This window comes from Corapipo altera, unplaced genomic scaffold (genome assembly GCF_003945725.1).
Source record: "Corapipo altera isolate COAL_440 unplaced genomic scaffold, ASM394572v1 118, whole genome shotgun sequence".
In the NCBI taxonomy this organism is placed as follows: domain Eukaryota; kingdom Metazoa; phylum Chordata; class Aves; order Passeriformes; family Pipridae; genus Corapipo; species Corapipo altera.
In genome coordinates, this window is record NW_020884991.1 from 15,909 (window position 1) to 38,887 (window position 22,979).

A 22,979-nucleotide genomic window follows, 5' to 3' on the forward strand; every position below is an offset into this window, starting at 1 on the left:
AAGAGGAATCCAAACTCTGTGTTATAAAAGCACTAAGTCAATTTGTGTCTCTCAGCTTTCCAATTTAAAGCTAATGAAATTCTTGATGCACAACTGGGAATAGACAAACGCATTTCATTACCAGGAATCTCCTCTAAAAAAACCCTCCCAAAATGTCATCATACAATTAAAAATTTAAGTGATAAAACTTCAAAAATTAACATAATTTGGCTATTTTTATGACTATTTTACTCACAAAATGAATTAAACTCTGGAAAGTAGGGATAATAAAATTAAAGAGATATCACACTTTCAATACTACATTGCTGCCACAAGAGTATTTAAACAAACACACAGACACTACTTTTAACAGCTTTATTGGTAATAACTGTTGAACAAAATTTGTCTCCAGAATATCATATCAGGAAGAATTACTTTGCAATTATATTTTGTTTACAGTATTTTAGCAAAGGGGGTACATATTACTATTTTCTTGGAAAATAAACATTCTCAAAATCTGAAATCGATACTGATTTTAAAAAGCAGCACAGTAATATTCCTTGTCTCCCAGCAAGAGCCAGATAAAAGTCTCTCATTTTTTCTCCATGAGAACCACAGAGTGACAGCAGTATAAGGTTAAAGGTCATGTTTGCATTTCTACATTGCCTAACTGCAAATCTTTACAAAATACCTTCAGAATAACAGCAGTAAAACCAGAAGGATAAAGAAGTATCTGAAAGGCTCATTGGCTTAATCCTTTCAACCACAGCAAAAAACGTCTGACACTGTTAGGGGAATTTCTCTCCCAGTAGAAAGGTATGAGTCATAGAATCAAAACCCATTCCAAGCACAGCTGTCACGTTTTTTGTTCCTTAAAGAAGTCTGTTCCTTTCAACTCTTCTGGTAGATAGTCCTGCTCTACAGGTTCCTTGTACATGGGGTTATATTTGTAGCCTTTGCCATAGCCCAGGTCCTTCATGAGCCTTGTTGGGGCATTTCTCAGGTGCAGTGGAACAGGTGGCAGAGGTCCCGTGTGCATCCTCAGACATTCTTTGACATTGCCATATGCCCTGTACACCTCTATAGACTTTGGTGCTCTGGCAAAGTACACTACACACTGTGCTAGAATCACCTGGAAACAAGAAAAGGGAAGATGTTAAATCACTTCTTTTGGGCTCTTTGGGAAAATGTCTGCTATTCAGGTTGTTTGTATAGCATGGCAGGGGTTATGTTTTTAAACTGACCTCTACCTGCTACCATAATATGAATACTATTATTTAACAACAACACAGCTTCCTGATTTTCACTACTAGAAAATAATACTTTGGAATATATTATTTTACTTATAAGAGAGAGAAAAAAATGGACAGAGCAAAATTATATAAGTTCACGTATATTTTGACAATAAATACACAGTAACATAAAGTGAATTTTATTTTAAACTACAACACATATTTTAAGAGCTACGATGTTCTCCTGTCAAAGAAGGGGCATGCTGAATGAACAAGTAACTAAGTTTGCTTTGTCCTTGCAATCAGTTACATTTTATAGTTACAGACAGATTTTACAGTTTGCAGTACTTTCAAATCAATGAATTAATGAAGCCTTTACCTCACATTCTGGCATTCCAATAAAGTGACAGCCTTGATAAGCAGCAACTGCTTGTGTTAAAGCCAGAGGATCTGCCAGTCCTACAAAAAGGGATCAGATAAAAGCAGGCTAAAGTTTATGTCTCTTTTTTTTGGTTTTTTCCAATTTTAATTTTTCCTCTCCTGTGAGATATCCATGCAAATTTCAAAGTTGCTTTCTCAGATGCTGGAATTTCTGGTACAATATCATAGCAGACATAAGATATACTCCCTCCATCCATAAGCCTTCTCCCTTCTGTCCCCCCTCCCCAAAAAAGAAAGGTCTAAGTCATGGGTACAATTTACGGATTGAATCTGCTGCCACACAGTGGTGCCCTGTGGAGTGGAGCAGTAGCTGACCAGATATGAATCTCTCACCTTTCAGAATTGATAAAGAAATGGGAAAGTACTGCTATATAGACATAGCTTCCCCAGATCTCCTAACTCTTCACCCATCACACATGTTGTAAAAGTGTTGCTGCACCTTCTACTTTGGATAAGTCAAGCAAGATGCCTTACAACTAGGGAGCCAGCTATCAAATCTGAGATTTTTAAGTCAGGGTAGGCATTCACCTGTCAGACTCATTAAAAGATCAGACATCCCTGAAATACACTCTCTGTGGCACAAGGTTACTGGAGATTTACAACCACCAGAGTTTAAAAGAATCTGTATTAATACACTGCCAAACCTGACCTCAAAAACATGTTTCTACTGCAGCAGGTAATCTTCACCATGACACTGCATGTAGGTCTCTGCCTGCATATACAAAGCTTTTTGTTGAATGTAGGGCATTTCAGTATTTTGTACCTATTTTGCATATAGCAGTTTTGGTTTGGTTTTTTTTGCTCAAAACCCAATTTTTAGAAACCAGAAGCTTGGCAGATCTTCATTCAACACAATATTCCAACATGAAATATTGCAAATACTGACCTATATCTTCACTTGCAAACCTCACCAGCCTCCTTGCCACATAAAGTGGATCCTCACCACCTTCAAGCATCCGAGCAAGCCAGTAAAGGGAAGCATTTTCATCTGAGCCTCTCATAGACTTGTGCAGGGCAGAGATGCAATTGTAATGTTCTTCTCCTATTTAGAATGGGGGAGAAGTATACAAAGCTGATAGGAGGAAATTACATGAAATGCATTCAAGAGAACAGAATATATTTTACTAGATCAGTAAACCTAACCTTTTCAAGTTCTAAACTTTTTCAAGTTCTTTTTAAATATATGTGGTTAGCCTTCATTCAATACCTTCATGGTTCACCACATGAATCATTCCACTAACTACATAAGCAAAACAGAGCAACTGTAAATGAAAAGAAGGTGTTTTTTTAAAACACTGCAAGGTAAACAATTTGGGTTTTGTACCCTCATGACCTTTCCTTCAAAAAAAAAAAAACGACCCAGATATTTTAATCAGTTAGGAAGAGGACTCTATTTAAATAGCTTCTAATTGCCAAAAGAGTAAAATATAAGCACATATAAATGATAAAACTTGAAAATAAAATGTGCAGTATATCAAACATGAGTTTGATGTATTATATGGGGGGATGGGGGGAAATGAAACGTTGCTGTGGATATACAGTGATGGAACATTACACAATTTGGAGAGAAAAGAATTGCAGCACACAACCCTGGCAAATGTCTAAGAAATCCTGAGTTCAGTTGTGGAAACCTGCACTGCTAGAAGGGTCCTGAAAACTGAAAGCAGATGAAAGAAAAAAACTACACAAACAATACTTGAAATGCAAGACTGCTAAATAAGAAGTGAGAAGACTGAATGAATTACAGGGATTTTTTTTTTAATATTAAAGTTTAGTATTTGATTAGATATGGACTCCAAGAAGAAACAAATCTATTACACAGATCTTTTAAGGATACACTTAAAAATAGAGGTTCAATATTACAAACACTGAAAAAGAGCCTTCCTGCTTACAATTTTTCTCTGTGTGGCTGGTTTTGATTCTTACACATTTATTTTAATCAAACTTGCAAGAGCATTTTGGCACAGTATTGTTGTTAAACTTTCCATGTAATCTGCCCTTCTTACTTTTTAAAGTGCCTGGCATTCCTTGGCTCACAGCTAAGCATGTATTATAAAGGCAACTGGCTGCCTGCACAGCCATCTGTTAATATTTCTCCTTTTCCTCAGGCTAAAAGGATTTACAGCCTGAGGGCCATATCAGAACACACCACCATCACTTGTAGGCCCTGCAAAATAAAAGGCTGCATGGATGAGTTTGAAAACTGAAATCCCCACAATGCTGCAGTTGCCCCTTTCACAGCCAGCAAGACCTCCACCTCCCAGGTCAGAAACTGGGTCCATCTTCCTCCATCTCTGCTCGTGCTGGAGTGCAGTTCTGTGGAGAATTCAACACACGCGATGCTGGCAAACACAGGCCGACAGACAGCTATTTTTGCTAGGACTCCACACAAAGAGCCCTGTGGTATGCAGCCATTACTCCTGCCAACACAAACAGCATGTCCATGCTCCATCATGACACTTGAGTTAGTAGCAATAAACCTAAGCAGCTGAACTCGCATCGTCCTCTTGGAAGAGGCGTCTCTTAGTCTCTTAAAAGTAAGAAAGATGGTTTTTAAATATCTCCAGAGGTTGCACTTGCCCAGATTCTTCTGCTGGACTGCTTTTTTATATGCTGTTTGGGCTACTGTAAAGTGTCATATTTGGAGACACCAGCTGGAGAGGCAGAAGGAATGCAGTGGATAGGCTGGGACTAGATATATATACCTGCAGGGGGCTTCAGATTCTGCAGGCTGAGAAAGGGAACAGTTTTCTTCTCCCTTTATCTCCTTCCTCATGAAGTTAATGTTGGTGACTGAACCATTAACATAATGATAGTACTTATACACAAAGACTTGAGACTTCTTCAGAAAAACTGCATTAAATGCAGTTTCAATTAAAGACAAAATACAGTGACACATTGGACAGAAGTGTTATGTTTCCATTTAAAAAAATATATTTTATAGATATCTTATTTGAGATACCAGAAGCAGCTTAAAAAAAATTAGAACTTTTAGTAGACCTTTATTTATTAGCTCTGTCCCTCACTCTGGTTAGCCAACATAGAGATTTTGGCCTTATCAATTCACCTGAGAGACAGACACATACCAGCTTATCTATCACTGCTGTTCTGCATCCCAGATACCTCTCGAAATCAAAACTATAAAGAGTTTTTGGAATCGAAGTGCATTTGCTCTATGCAGTTCCCACAAAGGCAAATACCTTTCTGAAACAAGATACTACACAAGAGGCTTTGTGGAGGGGAGGATTTTCTAGTGTCTAATGTATACAGATGCATAAATCTTGTTGATATATGCCCATAAATTGCTTTATGTGCTCATGAAGAGTTTTCAGGCTAATTTAAGATGCCAATTTATCTAGAGACTTATTGGTAGACAACTGGGAAAAGGTGTCATTCACTGTCCATAATTAATATTTGGAGTTCTTAAGCCAATCCTTTTTAGTAAGGTAGTGGGCAAAAGTAAAATCACAGTCCCCACCGCACAGTTTTCTATCTTAGCTGCTCATTAATAAAGGGCAGAAGAAAGTCTTGAAAGTAGGACTAGAGCAACAGCACAGATAAACAGACTTCTCGTTCTGGTCCAGCAGAACAAAATTAAGCTGGAAAAAAAGGTGGCTGCTGGCAGTGAACTTTAATCAAAGTTGTTTCTTTGTCCTTCCAGCTAAACATGTCTGCACATATATCAGAACAACATCCTAACAGATTATGAATATTTTCTTCCCTAGATTACTTGACAAAACTACAGAAGAGAAAGCCCAACTACATGTATTTGGCAAATTTTGCAGAAGGTAACAAAAAAAAATTATGTAAAATTATGTAAAATCAAAATTCCATATTTATTCAACTTTGAACACTAATCAATTATATGGTGCTCTCTACATGAACACACTACATGAACATTTATGTTGCTGCTATCATGATTAGACAGCATCATGTCCCTCCACTTTATAAGGCTGAAGCATTTTATTTTAGAGCATTGTAGATTCCAGCACCACAACTGTGACTGAAAATTTATTAGCTAAAACACGCTACAATTAAAAAAACCTTTATATAGTAGCCTCTCTTCAGAAGCCCTTTGTACACAAAAGGACAAACAACTTACTCTGCTATGGACACAAGTGGTCAACCAAGACACAGACTACTCCACAGAAGACAGAAATTCTGTAAAGACAAGTACTCGGGCAACCTGCTACTGTGACAATATCTGTGGCAGGCTCTTTGACATGTGCACAGTCAAGAAAAACTAAATTTTCATTGCTTTCACCACTCTCTGAAAATCTCTGACCAAAAAACCCCACAATAAACCACAACAAGGATTTTTGTAACAGAGAAGGACCTGACACATGCCACCTAGATTGGATGCAAGCCTCAGGAAGAGGCACTGTGTGCCATCTCTAACAGAGCAAGAAGGTGTAGAAGGGCTGGGAGCAACGGACACAGTCAAGAGTTCTGCATGCCAGTGGCCACAAGGAGACAGCAAACACACAAGGGACCTACACGGCACAAGAGACTCACACTGGCAAACTGGTCAGATTTTCTGCTTCCTTCCAACCATGATCTCTTCCTGCCACAGACCCCATAAAATTTTTCTTCTCCCTCCCCCTGCCTAGCCTGAACTTCTCAGCTGCCATTCTATCAGTTTCTGCTCAGCTGCCTTGCTCCTGACAGTGAGTCATCATTATTTCCTTGGAAGGCTGAAAGCAGGCATATGTTACAACCAACCTCAAGAAACTTCTCATCACAGGTTTTGAACAGTGGCAGTTAATTAAGCATTTCAGATACAGTGGCAAAAAAAAAAATCAATCAGTTCTTCAAATACTGCTTGGCATAATCATTTGATACTATCCTGGATGGTCATTCAAGTAATCAGATTTATATGACCTGCCCTAAGCAAGCTACAAAATTCATTACCTTAAAAAGCAACTCTAAAAATAAAGCTAACTGCTCAGGTTTTGATATAACATATTGCTGTGAATGTGAGCACTTTCAAGACTTTCAAAGGAGTAGAAGTGCAATGGGAGATACCTAACCCTCCAAGAAAAATGTTCCCATCAAATTGTTTGCCTTCTTTACACTGCAATTCCTGTAGAAGACAATATTCTAATAACCTTAAATAACAAATAATTCCACCATGCAACTGTTTTCAGGGCAGCAAATGTGTCTTTCAGCTAACCTACACTTCCTAAATGCTAAGAGGAAACCCTGTTTAGAAGGAATTTCTGGCTGAACTGCATTGTACAGGAAAACTACTTTCTAGGGCAAACCACTGTTTCACTAGAGCATCTGGTATGAAAAAGAAATTACAGAGACTATCACCTCTTGAGAACACTGCATCTCAGAAACCGTATCAGGTACTCACCTGCTCGGTCATACAGGATGTGGGATCGCTGGAGCCCTTCCTTTACGTGCTCTTCTGTTATCAGAATGCCATCTGCAGAACCATCTTTGGTAATATTCAAGGGAGTGGTCTTCCCTGCTGCTAATCTGGCCTGAACTGCTAGTTGGAGTCCATTCAGTCCGGTCCTTGCATCACCGTCGCAAAGGTAGGCAAGTGTGTTTAGAGCTTTGGCCTCTATGAACACCGGGAACCTGCAACAGAATAACCACACACCATGAGCCCCCATCATGCTTATTATGCTAGAGATGATGTTTCTTTACAAAGTTTGTTGAGATGCAGCTGGGCTTAAGATTCATTTTTAACTCATCCTGCCATGATTAAGTACTGCAGAGCCAGGGAGAACACTGTGGGACCCAACCCTCTTCTTCCTAATCCAATGCCTGTTAAATAAAATTGCACATGAAAAATCTAGGGATGAACTCTCATCTATTTGACCCCCTTATTTTTCCTCACCTCATTAAACTCAATGGAAACTAGGGTTAGGTTTTTGCCAGAGCACAATTCTGACACAGCCAGTTGAACTTTACACAAGGTTTTACTCCATCACCATTTCAAATTCCTTGTTGGAAGAACAATGAAAAGGTAGAAAGCTATCCAAATGCAGCTGAGAGAATATAGTGAGTTATAAAGTAATTAGCATACGGTTTTGAAGTAACTACCAATAGTAAGAGCTGCTGTTTTCTTTAAAAAGCAACAACTGGAAAGATTCTTTATATTGTAAAGTATATGCATCCTGCTTTTCTTTTTTTGGTATGGTATTACAGCTTTATTCAGTGGGGTACAAAAAAAAATCTTCCTATAAAGAAATGGCATCCCAACACATGCATGTCACTCTTCTTGCCATCTACTACTCTAAGTGTGCCAGGACTATACAAATACATGAAAAAGGTCAAATTTCAGCAAACTCACAATCTGAATGAACAACATGGGAAGAGCTAAGAAATGGAGCTGCAGGTGAAGAATCTCCTGAGATCTCATAGTGGGTCTATGAAAACTCTGGGAGAACAACAAAGTCCTCAAGCTTTGTCTCCAGGTTTTCATCTAGCGGGCTGCAGTCCCCACTGTTGGGGCACATACAAACCAGCTCACCCCTGCACATGTCACAGACATACTGTTGAGGATTTAACCCTCAAACTTTAGTTAGGTAGATCAGGTAACACCTATGACGTTTGCCAGGCAGAGGATACAACTAATTTGACTGGAAACAGTAGCTAATGGAGTTAAAACATGGCATTAAGTAATGGCCTAACCGAGCCATTTCTAGTAACCGGACTGTAAATCAAGAGTGACATGTATCAGCAGGGATTAGCACACAGAGCTTGGTGTGAGAGGCACTTTCTTATGAACCTCTTGTGTGTCAAATAATTAGGGATTCACAACAGCCCTGTACTTCATTCACCAAAAAGATATATTACTGTTATTACCAGTGGTGTACAAAAAGACAACCCCAATTGTCCCAAGAACATGTACCCACTGATCTTCATTACTTGACTCCTCTCTTCCTCCTTGCAAACCCACTTCATACTTGTCACACAAAAGAAAAGGACTGTAAGTCCTGGAAAAACTTCAACAGTTAATATTTGAGTCCTGTCATGGCAACACATAAGAGCGAAAAGCTAGTAGAGCTGCAATCTTAATCCACACCACTGCAAGTGAAGGCCAACAAATGTCTTCTAGGGGCAAAACCCATGCTGCAGAGAGTAGGTAGCAGGAATCACACCCTGTGGGAAAAATAAATCTATATACACATCTCGTCATACCTTTTTTCCATCTCCTTATTTCTTCTCTATTTGATAAAACTAGGAAAAACATTTAACACACATACAGAGGCACTTTTGCCAGATGCTTCAAACACCATCTTTGTGTTTGAATGAGGAAAACAGAAGAATACAACAGCACAGTCAATTATCTCAGGATCAAATTCCTTGAAATCAGGGAGCAACGTTCATGCCTCAGCAGTACAGATAGGCATCAGATTTTTCATATGCACTGAAAAAAGCCAGCAAGGGAAGCAAATCCAATTTTTAAAAAAAACAGCGGGCGCTACACACAGACATCCTGCTGCTATTACCTTCATCAATAGGGAACAAAACCAAATATACGGTACACTGAATAAACACTTTGGATACACCAGCAGGGCATGCTGAAGAGAAGGTTTCACCTGCAAGGACTAAGTTCTTTGCCCGCTGTTTGCAGAGAAGAACACCATGCGCTTGAGGCCTCCTCAAACTGACACCCACCACCAACACACACAGTGACTGCCAAGTGGAAGGGAAGCGCTGAAAGTTATTAAAAAGCAGGTACTACACTTGGAAGATGCTGTGTACAGTCTGTACCAAACCAAGTTGAGGCTTCAGGGCACTTTTGCCATTTATCTGCTAACTAGAAGCTTGGCAAAAAAGCTGAGTTGTATTCCTGTCTCTTCAATTTCACTCTAGGACTCTAAGTGCCCTGTTTGCTCAACACAAGCAATTTATATCACAGAAATTGAAACAAATGTTTACAAGAAAGTATGGAAAATCTGGTTACAAGCGAAGATCTTGTCCATTTCCATGGCGAAATTCACCTCTCACCTCAGCAACTCATTTCCTGCAAGAAAATTGGATAGATGTTCCAAATAAGGATTAATTTTCAAAGGGGTATTGAACTCTGAAGATCCAAAGGAATTCCATCTTCAGTGTTGTGATTTACGAGCCAGTGAATTTAAAACATGTCAGAACTTGTGATACAGCCAGTAACTAGATGAACTGCATAATGTCTGAGCTTGCCAATAGGAAACCAGGAATCCTTTCATTTCCCTCAGCTGAGTGCCTTCTATGCTATCCAACTTGAAAGACATTAATCCACTATCTAGTTTACTGCCTGACTTCGATTAGAGCTACCACTCTGAGGGCAGCACTGGAATGATAAAAACAAAAGCCAAGAAAAGAATTTGATTTCCTCCATCACTGACACAGTAGTAGTGTCAGTGTATGCTATTACTGTACACCTGGCACAGTTTGTGCTACTACTGAGGCAGCATAAACTTCAGAAAGCACAAGCAAAGGTGTAGCTATATGAAGCATCTTCAATATTGACTTCTTACTCTTCTACATCCTGAATATGTTTTGTCCTTTCCTGTTACCCCATCTTTCACTTTGATTTACTGCAGACTTCATAGGCACACTTTGATGGCAGTAACGCTGGTGAAAATGTAACACAAAGCATATCTTATCCTAAAGAAATACAGTAACTAACATAAAACTGTCAAAGAAGCTCTATGAGTCATGATGAAACAATAAAGATGCCAAAGTAGGTAATGTCTCCTGCTAGTTCTGTTTCAGCTTTAGAGCAGGAAAAGGCAACAGTGGAACAAAAGAGAAGCCAGGTGACCTAACCCTATCGGAAGCCTGCAACAATGGTGGAAGAAAGACAAGAAAAATCCACCAAGAAAATTTAAGAGAACAGATTTGGGTAGAGCACATTTTCCTTGTGGAGTGCTGATGATGAAACCATTGAATCACAAAGTGATGGCTGCATTCTTTTTGAGCACAGAAGATGCCTGTAGAGACTAAGGAAGATTCACCCCTCATCTTATTTCTCAAGGTAGTAGGAGAGACCACAAAGAATCATGCTCTTCTTCAAAATCTCATTTAGGTAAGTCGTCATGTCAGACAAAGTGATGTGATACCAAAACCATCTGAAAAACTGAGGCCAAGCAGCACATTCAGTACTTCATACTGTGGCTTGGAAAAAGGGACTCACATGGGAAATTAAGTCCAAAATTCAATGTACACATATCGTGTTCCTTCTGGCTAGATCTCTGCAGCATTTTCAAAGCAGGCATACCCCACCATCTGGGGACACACTGCCTTACAGCTCCTTTTCTAACTCTGGAACAAATGTGAGCACAGTTAACGACCAAATCAATTGTAACTCGTGACTTTAATTTTTTCCTCAAGACATCATGAACAGTTACCTTCCTGCATCTAATGACAGTTCTGCTTCATAGAGGCAGCATGGTCAAAAGGTATGAGACAGCTTCTCCTGCGGAGTAGTAGGTGGAGAAGAAATGAAGGAGCAGAAATGGTATGAATTGTGAAGCAAGAAGACAGAGTTAATGAGGCAGCCAAAACCAGAACCACAGTAAGAGACAGGATGGATTATAAAAAACCTAAGTCATCAGCAACTCTATGTAGCCTCTGTGGACCAGAACTAGATAGTGTCAGAAAAGACAGGACCTGACACACAACTGCAACAAACTCTCCTCAATTCAAAACCCTATTTTTATTTTCAAATGCTTGACTCAAGCATTTTCAAATGCTTAGCCATTGGAGTGTGGCCCTCTCTCTTCATGGAGAGATTACTGAAACTGTGCTAGTCTGACAGTCTGCCTGTCAGACTTCTTTCAGTTTGATGAAGCGCTACACTATGCTGTTTAAATCACCCATAGCTATTGGAAGGTTACAGATACAGAGTCTAGCGAAACCCAAACCCAAACAACTGCAGCTGAAACTATGCCTTGTACTTTAATCCTGTGTAGCAAAGAAAGTCTCTGAACCCCAGTCAGGGTGTAGCCACAACCACAGCTGTGCCATTACATTAAGGCTGACATGCAGCACTCCCTTCTCTTCTAAAATTCACATTACTACAACATGTGAAAGCAACAAATGAGTAAACTATGAGGCAGGGTAATCTAAAATCAAAAAAGAAATACCTTTCCTTACAGCCCTGACCTCAGCATTCAGATTGGTGATTCTTAGTGCTTACACTCTGTGATAAAGTTCAAGCGGATTCCCTCTCATTTATTTCATACAGACTGCCTGCCAATCACCACCCTGTCAATGCACTGTAAATTACTAGTAGTGTAGCCAAGAACCAACATGAAGTGTAAGAGCCTGCATGTGAATACCACAGTACCAAGCATTACGCTTATTTGCCAGTCTTCCATTTCAGAAGGCAGATAACATCCCTTATGGACAAATCCGGACCTTGGTTTTTTCCAAAATTTTCTCAAGTATTTAATATGACTCTATCTGGCCTGGACATTAAGGAGCAGGGAAAAACGAAGTCTCTTAACATCTCATAGCAACAGCCTCCTCTCCTCAAAGGATACCATAAAATATAGCACAGCACAAATCCTGCAACTAAAGAATAGGAGCAGAAGCATCCTCCCTGATCGTATTAAATAAAATTCTCAGAAAACAACGAACTTTTGTCAGGCACTTTCAAATTAATTAAGAGGGGATACTTGGTCCACTACTGAACAGTAACATGATGCTTTTACAACTGGTAACAAGAAGTAACACACAGTAGGACATGACAAAGACTGAGTTACAGACTTCCACAGCAAATCCTCAGCAGCAGAATGGATTTAAATATCCTGTGAGGGTGAGTCAGGAGTTACAGATCCAAGCATAAGATTCTCTCCTAATCCAGACGGTAAGATTATGTTTTGGATGGAGAGAGCCAATGCTTTGAATTCTCTCTCTCCTGTCACCCCCGCCCCTGCCATATGCTGCCACTTCTTTTCTTTACTATCAGAAGTGGCTAGGGTTTCTCTTCCCACCCCCCAACTGCTTCATTCTCTCCCTGGCAGGCAGTCAACTCCTCGGGCCGTGCGCGTTAACACCCTGCAGCCCATAAAGTACTCACTCTGAGCTCTCACTGCCGCTGCCAGTCGCAGAGCTGCTGTGCTGGTCGCCCTGGCCCAAAACCTGGACCCCTAAGGACCTGACGGCCCGCATCAGAATTGCCTCCATTGCTTCCACCGAGAGCTTCTCCAGGACGATCACCCGGCACCGGCTCAGAAGAGCGGCGTTGACTTGGAAGGAAGGGTTTTCTGTGGTCGCTCCTATCAGGGTCACCGTCCCGCACTCGACGTGAGGAAGGAAAGTGTCCTGAGGATGGGAGGGAAGCAGAAGAAGCTGATCTCGATCAATGACAACCTGAAACATCCCAGGTGAGTAGGCTGTGGGGTTTTTTGCATCTTGTGAGTCTTTGGGTTCCCTGACAAGGCAGTTCATCTGCGCAGATATGTAAATGATTTAATTTCATGCACCTAACACGCTACAGGCTGTTCATCTTAATAACAAATGGTTGGAATGAGAATGACCTCACCCAATGAAAACAGGGTAAAAAAATCTGCAAATTTTTAGTTTATTCATAGGGATTTGATTTATTGCTTGGCAAATTTCATAAGAAATCATGAAATTGCCTTATCAAGTATTATGAATAGTGAGGCTACGCTATGAACCAACCTTTGGGGCTACAATTCCCTACATAATTCTAAAGGATGGCTCAAAAAACTACAGGAAGATTGCAGTACAGTTCAATATAAAAACTGTAACCTGTAGTGCAGCATTCAAGCTTTCTATGTTACAACTAAAAAAACTTTATAACTAGAAAAGGAAAAAGAAAAAAAATACCCAAGTGATGGCTGCAGTGTTATCCCAAAGCACCATGCCATGCCTTACTTTTTCTTACAGAGTAGAGGGGACAACATTAAAATAAATACCCTTGGCACATTCACATTCCAGACCTTTTTAAAGATAATACAGAATGCTACCATGAGGTGGAGGCTGAAATGAAGATGTGTGCAGCAAATACTACTAACATGACTTGGCAGAAATAAAATTTCAGAAAAATATCATATAAGGACTCACATGTAAGTCAACTGTAACTCAGCCTTTCATTTAAATCTTTGAATCACAATAATTAAATGCTGCTTGGAAGTAAGTTAAGGAATTTAATTTTTATATTTCTTCCTAATTCACCTACTAAAAACATTAACATTGAAATCAAAAGCCCAAAGGAAGGTATCATCTTAAGGCAAAGTAGGAAATTCTACAGAAGTGCTGACAAAAGCTTTTTTCAAGAAGTGGTGTAGTACAATACCTGCTGAGATTTATTGAAACGATGGATCTCGTCAATAAAGAGGATAGTTTTTCTCTTGAAGAGCCTTCTTTCATTCTGGGCTTGGCTGATGACATCTCGAACATCATTTGTCTTGGCACTTGTGGCTGACAGTGTCACAAACCTTGTGCCATTCTTTTTGCTGTTGTTGGCTATGATGTGTGCTAGTGTAGTCTGAAACAGCAATAGGAGAAAGCTTTGTAAAAATCATTTTGGACACAGAAAGCACCTATTTGAAGAAAATAGGTAAGTACCTATTTGAAGAAAATATGTAAAGAGCAAACCTATATATTTTGGACACAGGGACAGTGTTGACAGTTTATACAGTAAGCCATTTTAGTCCATGTTATTCTAGCACACTGAAGACTTCTAAACTTCCTGCTAGAGGTAGCTGCCAATTCCTCTGCTGCATTTCTAATGCCTGCACTTTTACGTACTAGACCCAGTGAGTCTCAACACTGAAAAGGCCAGCAATGACAGCTGTCTCCTTTATCATGGAAGAAGAACTCTTTGCCAAATACATATCTGTCACAGAAGACAGGCTGACTGCAATTCACTGTGCAGTTATTTTGTAAAGTATGTTAATAGCTAAAGAGTTGGACTATCCCAAGACACCTGCAGCAGAGTTTACAGTGCAACCACATTTCACAGATTCACAGAATATGCTGAGTTGGAAGGGACCCACAAGGATCATCAGGTCCAACCCTTAGCCCTGCACAGGACCAGCCCCAAGAGTCACACCGTGTGCCTGAGGGTATCATCCAAAGGCTTCTTGAACTCTGGCAGACTTGGTGCTGTGACCACTTCCCTGGGGAGCCTGTTCCAGTGCCCAACCACCCTCTGGGTGAAGAACCTTTCCCTAATATTCTACCTAAACCTCCCCTGACACAACTTCAGGCCATTTCCTTGGGTCCTGTCACTGGTCACCATGGAAAAGAGATCAGTGCCTGCCCCTCTTCTTCCCCTCATGAGGAAGTTGTGGACTGCAATGAGGTCTCCCCTCAGTCTCCTCTTCTCCAAGCTGAACAGACCAAGTGACCTCAGCCGCTCCTCATACGGCTTCCCCTCAAGGCCCTTCACCATCTTTGTTGCTCTCCTTTGGATACTCTCTAATAGCTTAATGTCTTTCTTATATTGTGTACACCAATAGTGCACGCAAAAACATAACCTACAATGTTGTTAATTAAACTCTTTTCTATTTCCAATACATATGAAAATGAAATTAATCAGACAGCAGTTTCTACAAAATCATGGGAATGTTAGTACTGAAAAATTATATATGTGCTTAAGAAAATGTAACTCTTAAACCTAAATAGTCAACAGGAACCAAATGCTGGCCCAGAGAAGTAAAAGACAGCTGACTGAACAAGCTGTTGGCTGTTTTTAGTGAGCAGCTATGTTGTTTTTCTTTCCTTATGAACAACCTCTTCAAACCAGAATTTATTTATATAGAATTTCACAAAGCCTACCAAAGCACAGAAGCAACCTCCACCAACCTCCTACGTAGATTTATTACACCTGAAAACATCAATCACAGGCATGATTTTCAGACTTTCCTTCACAACCCTTAGTAAAGGTGGGTGTATCTGCATGTCCCAAGCAGAGTGTATCTCTATTTGAAAGTACTGCTGGAGAAAACAGGTGATTCTTCCATCAAGCACACTCTTCTATTAAAGAAGGAGCCTGAGGAGAATGAAGACAGGAGAGCCTCAAAAGATGAGGAGTGGGACAGGTGCTGGCAAAACCACCTCAGAAGATGTTCCAAGTGCTGAGGTTAAAGCAGCAGGTGCTGTCAACCTGATCCTCTTGCAGGGAGGCTACAGAAACAACCACCTACCACGTGGCTACCAGTGGTGTTGCAGTACTGCTCTGTCTCTTTAATGGACCTCCTTGTCTCAGAAACGGCAACCAGCCCAAGATGGAAAAGCAGAGGCTAAGGAGGAAGATGTATCACTATTTATTCTTGCTTTAGTTTTAATAAGGGTTTCCTGATTGTTTTCAGAAGTGGTGTCATTTCAGGTCCTGATACAAGACTCGTATTCCATGTCAGATCTTCCCTCATTCCCTGGAGCTCAAGCAACCAGCTCTTCCCCAACTTGTATCACCACAGAAGACAAGACTTGAAAGACACTTAGAAAGTGTTTGCAGCAAAGCCTACAGAAATCAGGAAGATCTGGAAAACAAACCAACCAACCGAATATCCTCCCCTCAAAACAAAAGGAAACTATCTTTGAAATTAAGCTACCAAGTGAAAACCAAAGTTTATGTTTCCTTACAAAAGGGCCTTGATTCAGAATGTACCTTCAGAGGACATACCCATGCCTTAAAAATCTCTGAAAACATGGAAAACCCCCAATATATCAAAGCTGAGGATGAAAAAGGAAAAATGTACCTCTTCCTTCTCTAAAAGTGGCAGTGGTGAGAGGAGGAAGAAAAATGAAAAATAAGTCAAATGGCTATTCTTCTTGTAGCTCCACTTGGACTGGTAGCTCACAATGTAACCTGGCTGTCATTCAGAGAGTTTTATTGTTCACAACAAAAGCTGTGAGGAATTTGTTTAACACACATGCAGGAGTCCATACTTCTAACACTAATTTATGAAAATGATATACAAAGAGATTTGTTTGAAAGTTACTGTTAGACCAAGAATCTACTTGAAAACTGCTGCACAGCTCTCAGCCAGCACGTACCCCTCCTGCTCTGCCAAGTTTGGGGTCACTAAAGGTTGTAATAAGAATAACATACATTGCCTTTCAAAAGCAGTGTTAAGACATGGACAGGCATGTTCACAGTCTCTTTCTTCTGTTTTGCACAATTAATCATTTAGCAAGTCTAACTGCCTGTCACATACAGACCAAACTTTCCCTGCCTCTGAAAGACTATTATTTCCCATGAGCTCAGGTTTTTTATGCTGCTGCTTCTTTCACCATCTCACGCAAAAGTCAGTAACATTTGACACTGTTTTCTCCCTCTGTTACTTCAGGTTACAACCTAAGAGAACACATAACCTAGTGGAGACTTAAGTAGGGTTGTTTAAGCATGAAGGCACTAGCACAGAACAACTACAACTTGTATGCTAGACCCGTAGTTTTCCCTCACTAAGTTCAGAGGCAATGCATTTAAGGGATAAGAAGAAAATCAGAAATCTGATACGAAATAAGGTAGAAGAAAACACACTGAATATCCTTCACCATCTAAAATAATTCTGAAGTTTGACTGTTACATTAGAAAACAAGTCTTTTAAAATAGTAACACCGACGTTGCAATTTAATATGAATTAATAATACATCTGTATCAGAACTGCATAACAAGCAAGAAGAGGAAATCTAAACCAGTTGATAATCTGCTCCTTTTATTATACAGGTTTTTCTTAATTAGCTTGTGTTCTTTTCTTATGGGGAGGAGCAGAAATATTGTTTCTCACAAATTAAGAATAGGAGTGATCCTACAAACTAACCTGTTGCTAACTTCACTAAAAATTACACCTTACAAAGCTCACAGTCCTTGCCCCTTCCAGAAATCATTCTCGGTTCTATTATCACACCAAACTATCCAAGGTCACACCTTTCATCTCAAGCTTTATGCTGAAAATTGTGAGACCTTAGTGACTTACCTGTTTAGACAAGCTAAAGCAGTGCCATCATAAGGAGCTGTTCTGAAACACAGAAACATATTCACCAAGAAACTCCTGAACCATTCATCATTCATGGCTAGGCTTCACGAACAAAGATTTGGGAAAGGTTCTATCCACATTTGTTACAAGCACGCTAATGGTGGCTAATGAGGCCAATACGAGACAGACACGTCCGATTACAAAAGGCACAGCAGAAAGACTCCTTAGGTGGTGTATTCTGCAAGACACGATTCTTTCTGCGTTGTCTTTTCTCCTCAAGAGTGATCCTGCGTGCGTTCTCAAGGGAAGCAGCTGCGTTATAGATGATGTGTCTCCAGGCCTCCCGATTGGAGGCCAGAGTAGACCAGTTATGTTGATCAATATGGTCGAGGCTGAGATGTTTCAGGGAGTCCTTGTATATTTTCTTCGGGGCTCCTCTGTTGCGGCAGCTGGTGGCAAGTTCACCATAAAGTAAGATCTTAGGGAGGCGGCATCTCTCAGGAGCTGGCTTCATGATCAAAAACTCTATTGCTCCTAAACTCAAAAATCTGCCGACAGGTCGTTCTGACAGCATTATCTCTCTACACCTTCCACTATACAACAAGCAACACGTTGTCCTCCTGAACCATTACTTACCAATCAATAACACTTTCAACTTCAGCCTGTGGTCATTTATTTTCAGACCCACTACACACAGAACAAACACTTAACTGCTGAAGCCCTCCTTTACTGTCCTGTACATTGCTTTGTGTCAGCAAAAAGGAATATCCTCTCCCACAGGCTGCAACCATAAAAAACCCAGCAACCAAACACAAAAACAACCAAACAAGCTCACTCTAAGCCAGCTATGTTACCAGTTCTTCCAGGCTTTGATACAAGTTAGGGATGAAACAAAAGGAACCCATAAAGCATGCTTGACTCCACACACCTCTCACTGTCACAGCAGAAAAGTTAATCCAATTTGCTGTTTGGTTAGCTGGCTGTTTGTACTAGGAGACAAGAATTTTCTGTATACCCACAAGTTTCCGTGACTGGGCAACTCTCTTTAATTATTTCCCTACTCTCTGCACTGTGACTAGTCAATGCAGCTTCAAACCCATGGACGGAAGAAAACAAGAAGCGAGTACTAATTCAGCCACTTGTATTGATGCTGATGTTCAGTGACTAACATGATCTTATTAGAATTAAGGCAGTCTTTTGATTTTTGCACTCCTTTACCAGGCCATTAAAATATGCCCATTGTGTTAGCTCACCAAAGCCCCTTATAGGAATGAAGAGGGATACTGTCTAGCTCTCTTCAAAAAGTGGAACTGAAAAAAATTGGGAGGAGATCAGAATATATAGTCAGATCATAGTCAAGAAGACTTGAGTCAGGAAGTAGACTGTGAAACCTAAGATCATTCCTAACTTTTGTGCAGATCAGGCAGATCTTGTTTAGGGATTTGCCTAAGGTTGTTGTCTGTTCATGGAGACTTCCCTTAATCATTCTTACATTGCATAAATTTAGTGAAACAACCGTTATAGATGTCAGGCACAGAAAACGCATGATCTATCAATTACATCTACCCTGTCATCAGCTTTCATGCCAGAGCTCCTGCAAGGTATGGAGAAATGCTCATAGTCCTTCTGTTCCAACTTCACAGCCCTTTTCATGAGGAGTTGACATTCACACTACACGTTGCAGGAGCACACTGGTGCAAGAGCTCTCCTTCCAGCTGGATGGGTCCCTCCAACATAGATGCTTTGCTCTGCCAGGCCATGTTTCAGTGACCAAAGCAGATCTGGAACAGATTGGTACTAGTGTTTAGACTGCAGTGGGGCATGGATTATTCCCGAACAGGTATAATCTAGCCGGCACGTAAGTCTCTCCAACAAGTGACTTTGCTGGTTTGTTCCAGAGCAAACCACTGTGTGAATTATGTTTGTGACAGGGATGAAAAAACTAGCATCCTGATTTTCTTTGTGGCTGTTTGACCATGACTTTCTGGGTATTTTTCCCTCTTCCTCTATTCTGGCCAGGATTTCCATACCTTTGTTTACAAAGTGTTGCCATCAATGGCCTCTCCTCCCTGAACCCTCCCTTTGCCAGCAGCAGGGCCATACTGTGGTTGAAAAGCAGTCAGGAAAGGTCATACTTTGTTTCATTGCCTTGAGGGAGACACCAACACTTCCAGCATTCTTGGATGCCAAAAAGGGGAATAATTCCCTGGCATGCAGCTCAGAAAGCTGAGGTCTGTCCTACCCAACACTGCTGAGCTGACCCAAACTACCACACTGCGTCACAGGAGATAATTCTGGCTGTGTGTATAAAGGAAACTGGCAGGATAGCAGATGAACATGGCTTGGGGACACTGTCTATACAGATAAACACAATCAAAAGTAGCAGCAGTTGGCATTTATATAAGGGCAGATGCTATTCTTACCCATCTTGTTTGGTTCCTCACACCCCAAATAGCCCACTGAGATACTACCGGAGGAGTAAGTGTCACTGAACAAGAGCCACAACATGTGGTTTACAGCACTTCCAGAATCCAAGCCCAACCAAGCATAAACAGATGCAAGGTCATTGCATAATGTTTACTGAAATGGAGCTGTGGCCTCCATTTGCTGTATCCAGATTTGTCTCCTTATATTCCAACTTTTTTCATTAATACAATTGTTTTCTCCTCCAGATTTCTCTACCTAGAGAGTTATCCTAAGTTATTCCTGATTTAGACTGGCATAAGCAAAAACAAGTGCACTCTATTAGAAGACTTCTCTCAGGAAACTGCAAAGACAAATCCATTTTTCAGAGTTGTTCTGGACCTCCAGTGTATGCTACTGCAAAAGACATCATGCATTTTCAGTTAAAAATTTCATGGTAATCAATCAAAAGAACTCATTACTTCAAATGGTTCAAATCAGGCCCCAAGCTGTATGAATAAGAGAAGATGAAATACACTCAAGTAATCAAACAGCCATTTAGGTAACCACTTGAATTAGCAAAAACACTGGAGGGAAGGGATGGTAAACATAAAGGGAGCAAAAAAAAAGTCTTATCTTTTGTAGGGAGTGGGTTCATGCCACTTGCTATCAAGTTTTTTCTTGTTAAACAACACACAAAAGAGGGAATGTTTACTGTATTTAAATACAGAATGTTCAGGTTTATAAGGTTAAACTGCATCTGTGGCTGCAAAATTATTCAGTGCTCAAGTTACGCTGTGTCCCCTTGCTAACTCTTTACTAAAATTGGTGTCCCAATGGCAGACAAGCAAAAATCTAAATCCCTGCATTAAGGTGCCATAAATCACAGTACAGCTTACTCAGATTACATTAGGATTCATACAGGCTTTAAAAAATTTGCATAGTCAGGATGAACAAGTTAACTGTTCCTAAGTTTATAACCATGGCATCTCTTTTAGGCAGTGTTTCTTCTGGCATGTGCGTGGTCAACTTCTTAAAAGCAGAAAATAGGTTTTTGTGTTCAACACTTAGGAGTGACAAAAGTACAAAGAAAGAATCAAAGCCTCTTCACCCAGAGCACCTCGGCTTCCTAAGAAATTAGGATGACAAATTCAAAGACCATGCTCCCTTAAAGGAAGAGGACTCAATACAGACGGAAACTCAAGAGAAATGATCATAACAGAAGTACATCAATTTTGTCTTTTCAGTTTTGAGGGTGCTTTTTTGAATATTCAAGTGCAGCTGAGGCCGAAGTTGACTTGGGCAAAGCAGTTACAAAGCATATGTATTTCTACTCCAGTACCTAAGCTTTCATGATTAAAATTCTCCGAAAGTACTCATGACCTACAATGTGAAATACTGCAGTTATAGCACTTTAACAGGCAAGATTATTTTCTTCTTGCTTAGAAAAGTCTGTTGAACTACTACTTCTCACAAGGGTCCAAATTGAAAAATAATACACAGATTGATTTGAAATTTGGCCCTGATGATTTATTCCATCTTCAGTTATTTTATTTTTTTTTAGTTAGTCCTGCTCTACCCTTTGCAAAAGTATCAGTTAGCATGGTATTTGGCTGTAGAAATGGAAGAAGGCATAGATGGGCTGCAATAACCGGATTCCATGGGTAGCAAGCGCATGAAGAGGTTTAAGAAGTGTATGACCATCTTACACAGCACTTCTGAATTTAGACCAACATATCTAATTATGCTCCTATTTTAGCTCTTTGATGGGCAGAGCTTAGCATGTCGCCTTGTTACATATGAAGCTACATAACATGCAATTATTTCTTATGATTTTTCCTTCTGAAAAACACTGTACTTAACAGAAGAAGCTTTCCAACCAGGTCTTGAGGTAGTGAGAATACTTACTTCTCCCTCACAGCTTCTTCCAAGTTTCAAGCACTACGTTACTTTCTCATTAAATGTTTTCTTAGAGACATGTTATATACATAGAACCCCCAAGAGGGGCCGGTGCAACCAAACGCCAAGATGCAGGGAGTGGGATTGGTGGGGGTGAACCACTTCTATTTTATTCAGGAGGCAGGTTGTGTTTCTGTAATATTAAGTGAAAACTAGTGGAAAACCGGCCAACATAAGAAACGGTAAGACAAAAAAGAGCGAGTTCAAAAAGAAACGGGTCCCGCTCATCCTTTAAGTTCATCTGCCTCAAGAGTGAAAAAGCGCAGGACATGAACCTCCACGCTGTGAGCCTGCGGCGGGGCGCCCACCGCCCGCACTCACCTTGCCGCAGCCCGGCGGTCCCCAGAGGATGAGGGAGGGGATTTCGTGGGACTCCAGCAGGGACCGCAGCAGGGTCTGCGCCCCCAGGACCCGCTCCTGCCCCACGTAATCCCCCAGCGTGTCAGGCCGCAACAGCTCCGCCAGGGGTTTCCCCTCCAGCTTCTGCGCCAGGCTGGCCCCGCGTAGCGCCGCCGCCGAGCATCCATCCCCCGGCTGCACGGCGGCCTCGTCCCGCCCCGCTCCGCTCCTCCCGCCGCCGGCCCCCGGGCTCTGCCTGCCGCCGCGGCCCTTCTGGAAGAGGGAGAAGACGGGGGGGCCCTCGGCCGGGCGGGCCTCCTCCGGCTCCCCCTCGGCCCGGCTGCCCGGCGGGGCGGCGGCGAGGCGCGGCCGCTTGCTGGGGGGCTCGGCCGCGGCCTCCCCGGCCTGCAAGCAGCGGTCCAGGTGCGAGTTGATGTGCGCGCCCGGCAGCTCCCGCAAGCACACGGGACACCGCACCAGCGCCTCCTCCTCGGAGCCGTCCGTCGGCTCCATCGGCTCCCCAGGCCCGCGCAGGAAGCGAGGCCGCTGGCCCTGGGCGCCCGCAGCCCTTCGGGAGCTGTAGTCCGGGAGGCGCCGCTCCCCGCCCCCGCCTGCGGGGCTTTCGTGTCCCGCGGAGCTACTGTGGGTGGGATCATACTGTTCAATATTGTCGGGGTCTCTGAATTTGGGGGTCCACTGGGTCTTTCACTGAAATATGTAA

The 22,979-nt window shown here is 41.4% G+C and overlaps 2 protein-coding genes across 2 annotated transcripts in view; one reads left to right on the forward strand and one right to left on the reverse strand.

Annotated features, from left to right (window-relative positions):
• Positions 1-340: 340 nt before the first annotated feature.
• Positions 341-22,886, reverse strand: WRNIP1 (Werner helicase interacting protein 1). The gene is made up of 7 exons (XM_027666297.1): positions 22,241-22,886; positions 13,927-14,118; positions 12,685-12,929; positions 7,012-7,241; positions 2,539-2,694; positions 1,591-1,670; positions 341-1,111 (listed from the first exon to the last, which is right to left on the reverse strand). The coding sequence occupies exons 1-7, from the start codon at positions 22,769-22,771 to the stop codon at positions 836-838; spliced, it is 1,710 nt and encodes a 569-aa protein (XP_027522098.1). The 5' UTR covers positions 22,772-22,886; the 3' UTR covers positions 341-835.
• Positions 12,924-22,979, forward strand: part of MYLK4 (myosin light chain kinase family member 4) — a 74,584-nt gene continuing 64,528 nt past the window's right edge. Inside the window, exon 1 of the mRNA XM_027666295.1 lies at positions 12,924-12,991. Within this exon, the coding sequence (XP_027522096.1) occupies positions 12,936-12,991 (56 nt within the window). The 5' untranslated portion in view covers positions 12,924-12,935. The remainder of the gene's footprint in view (positions 12,992-22,979) is intronic.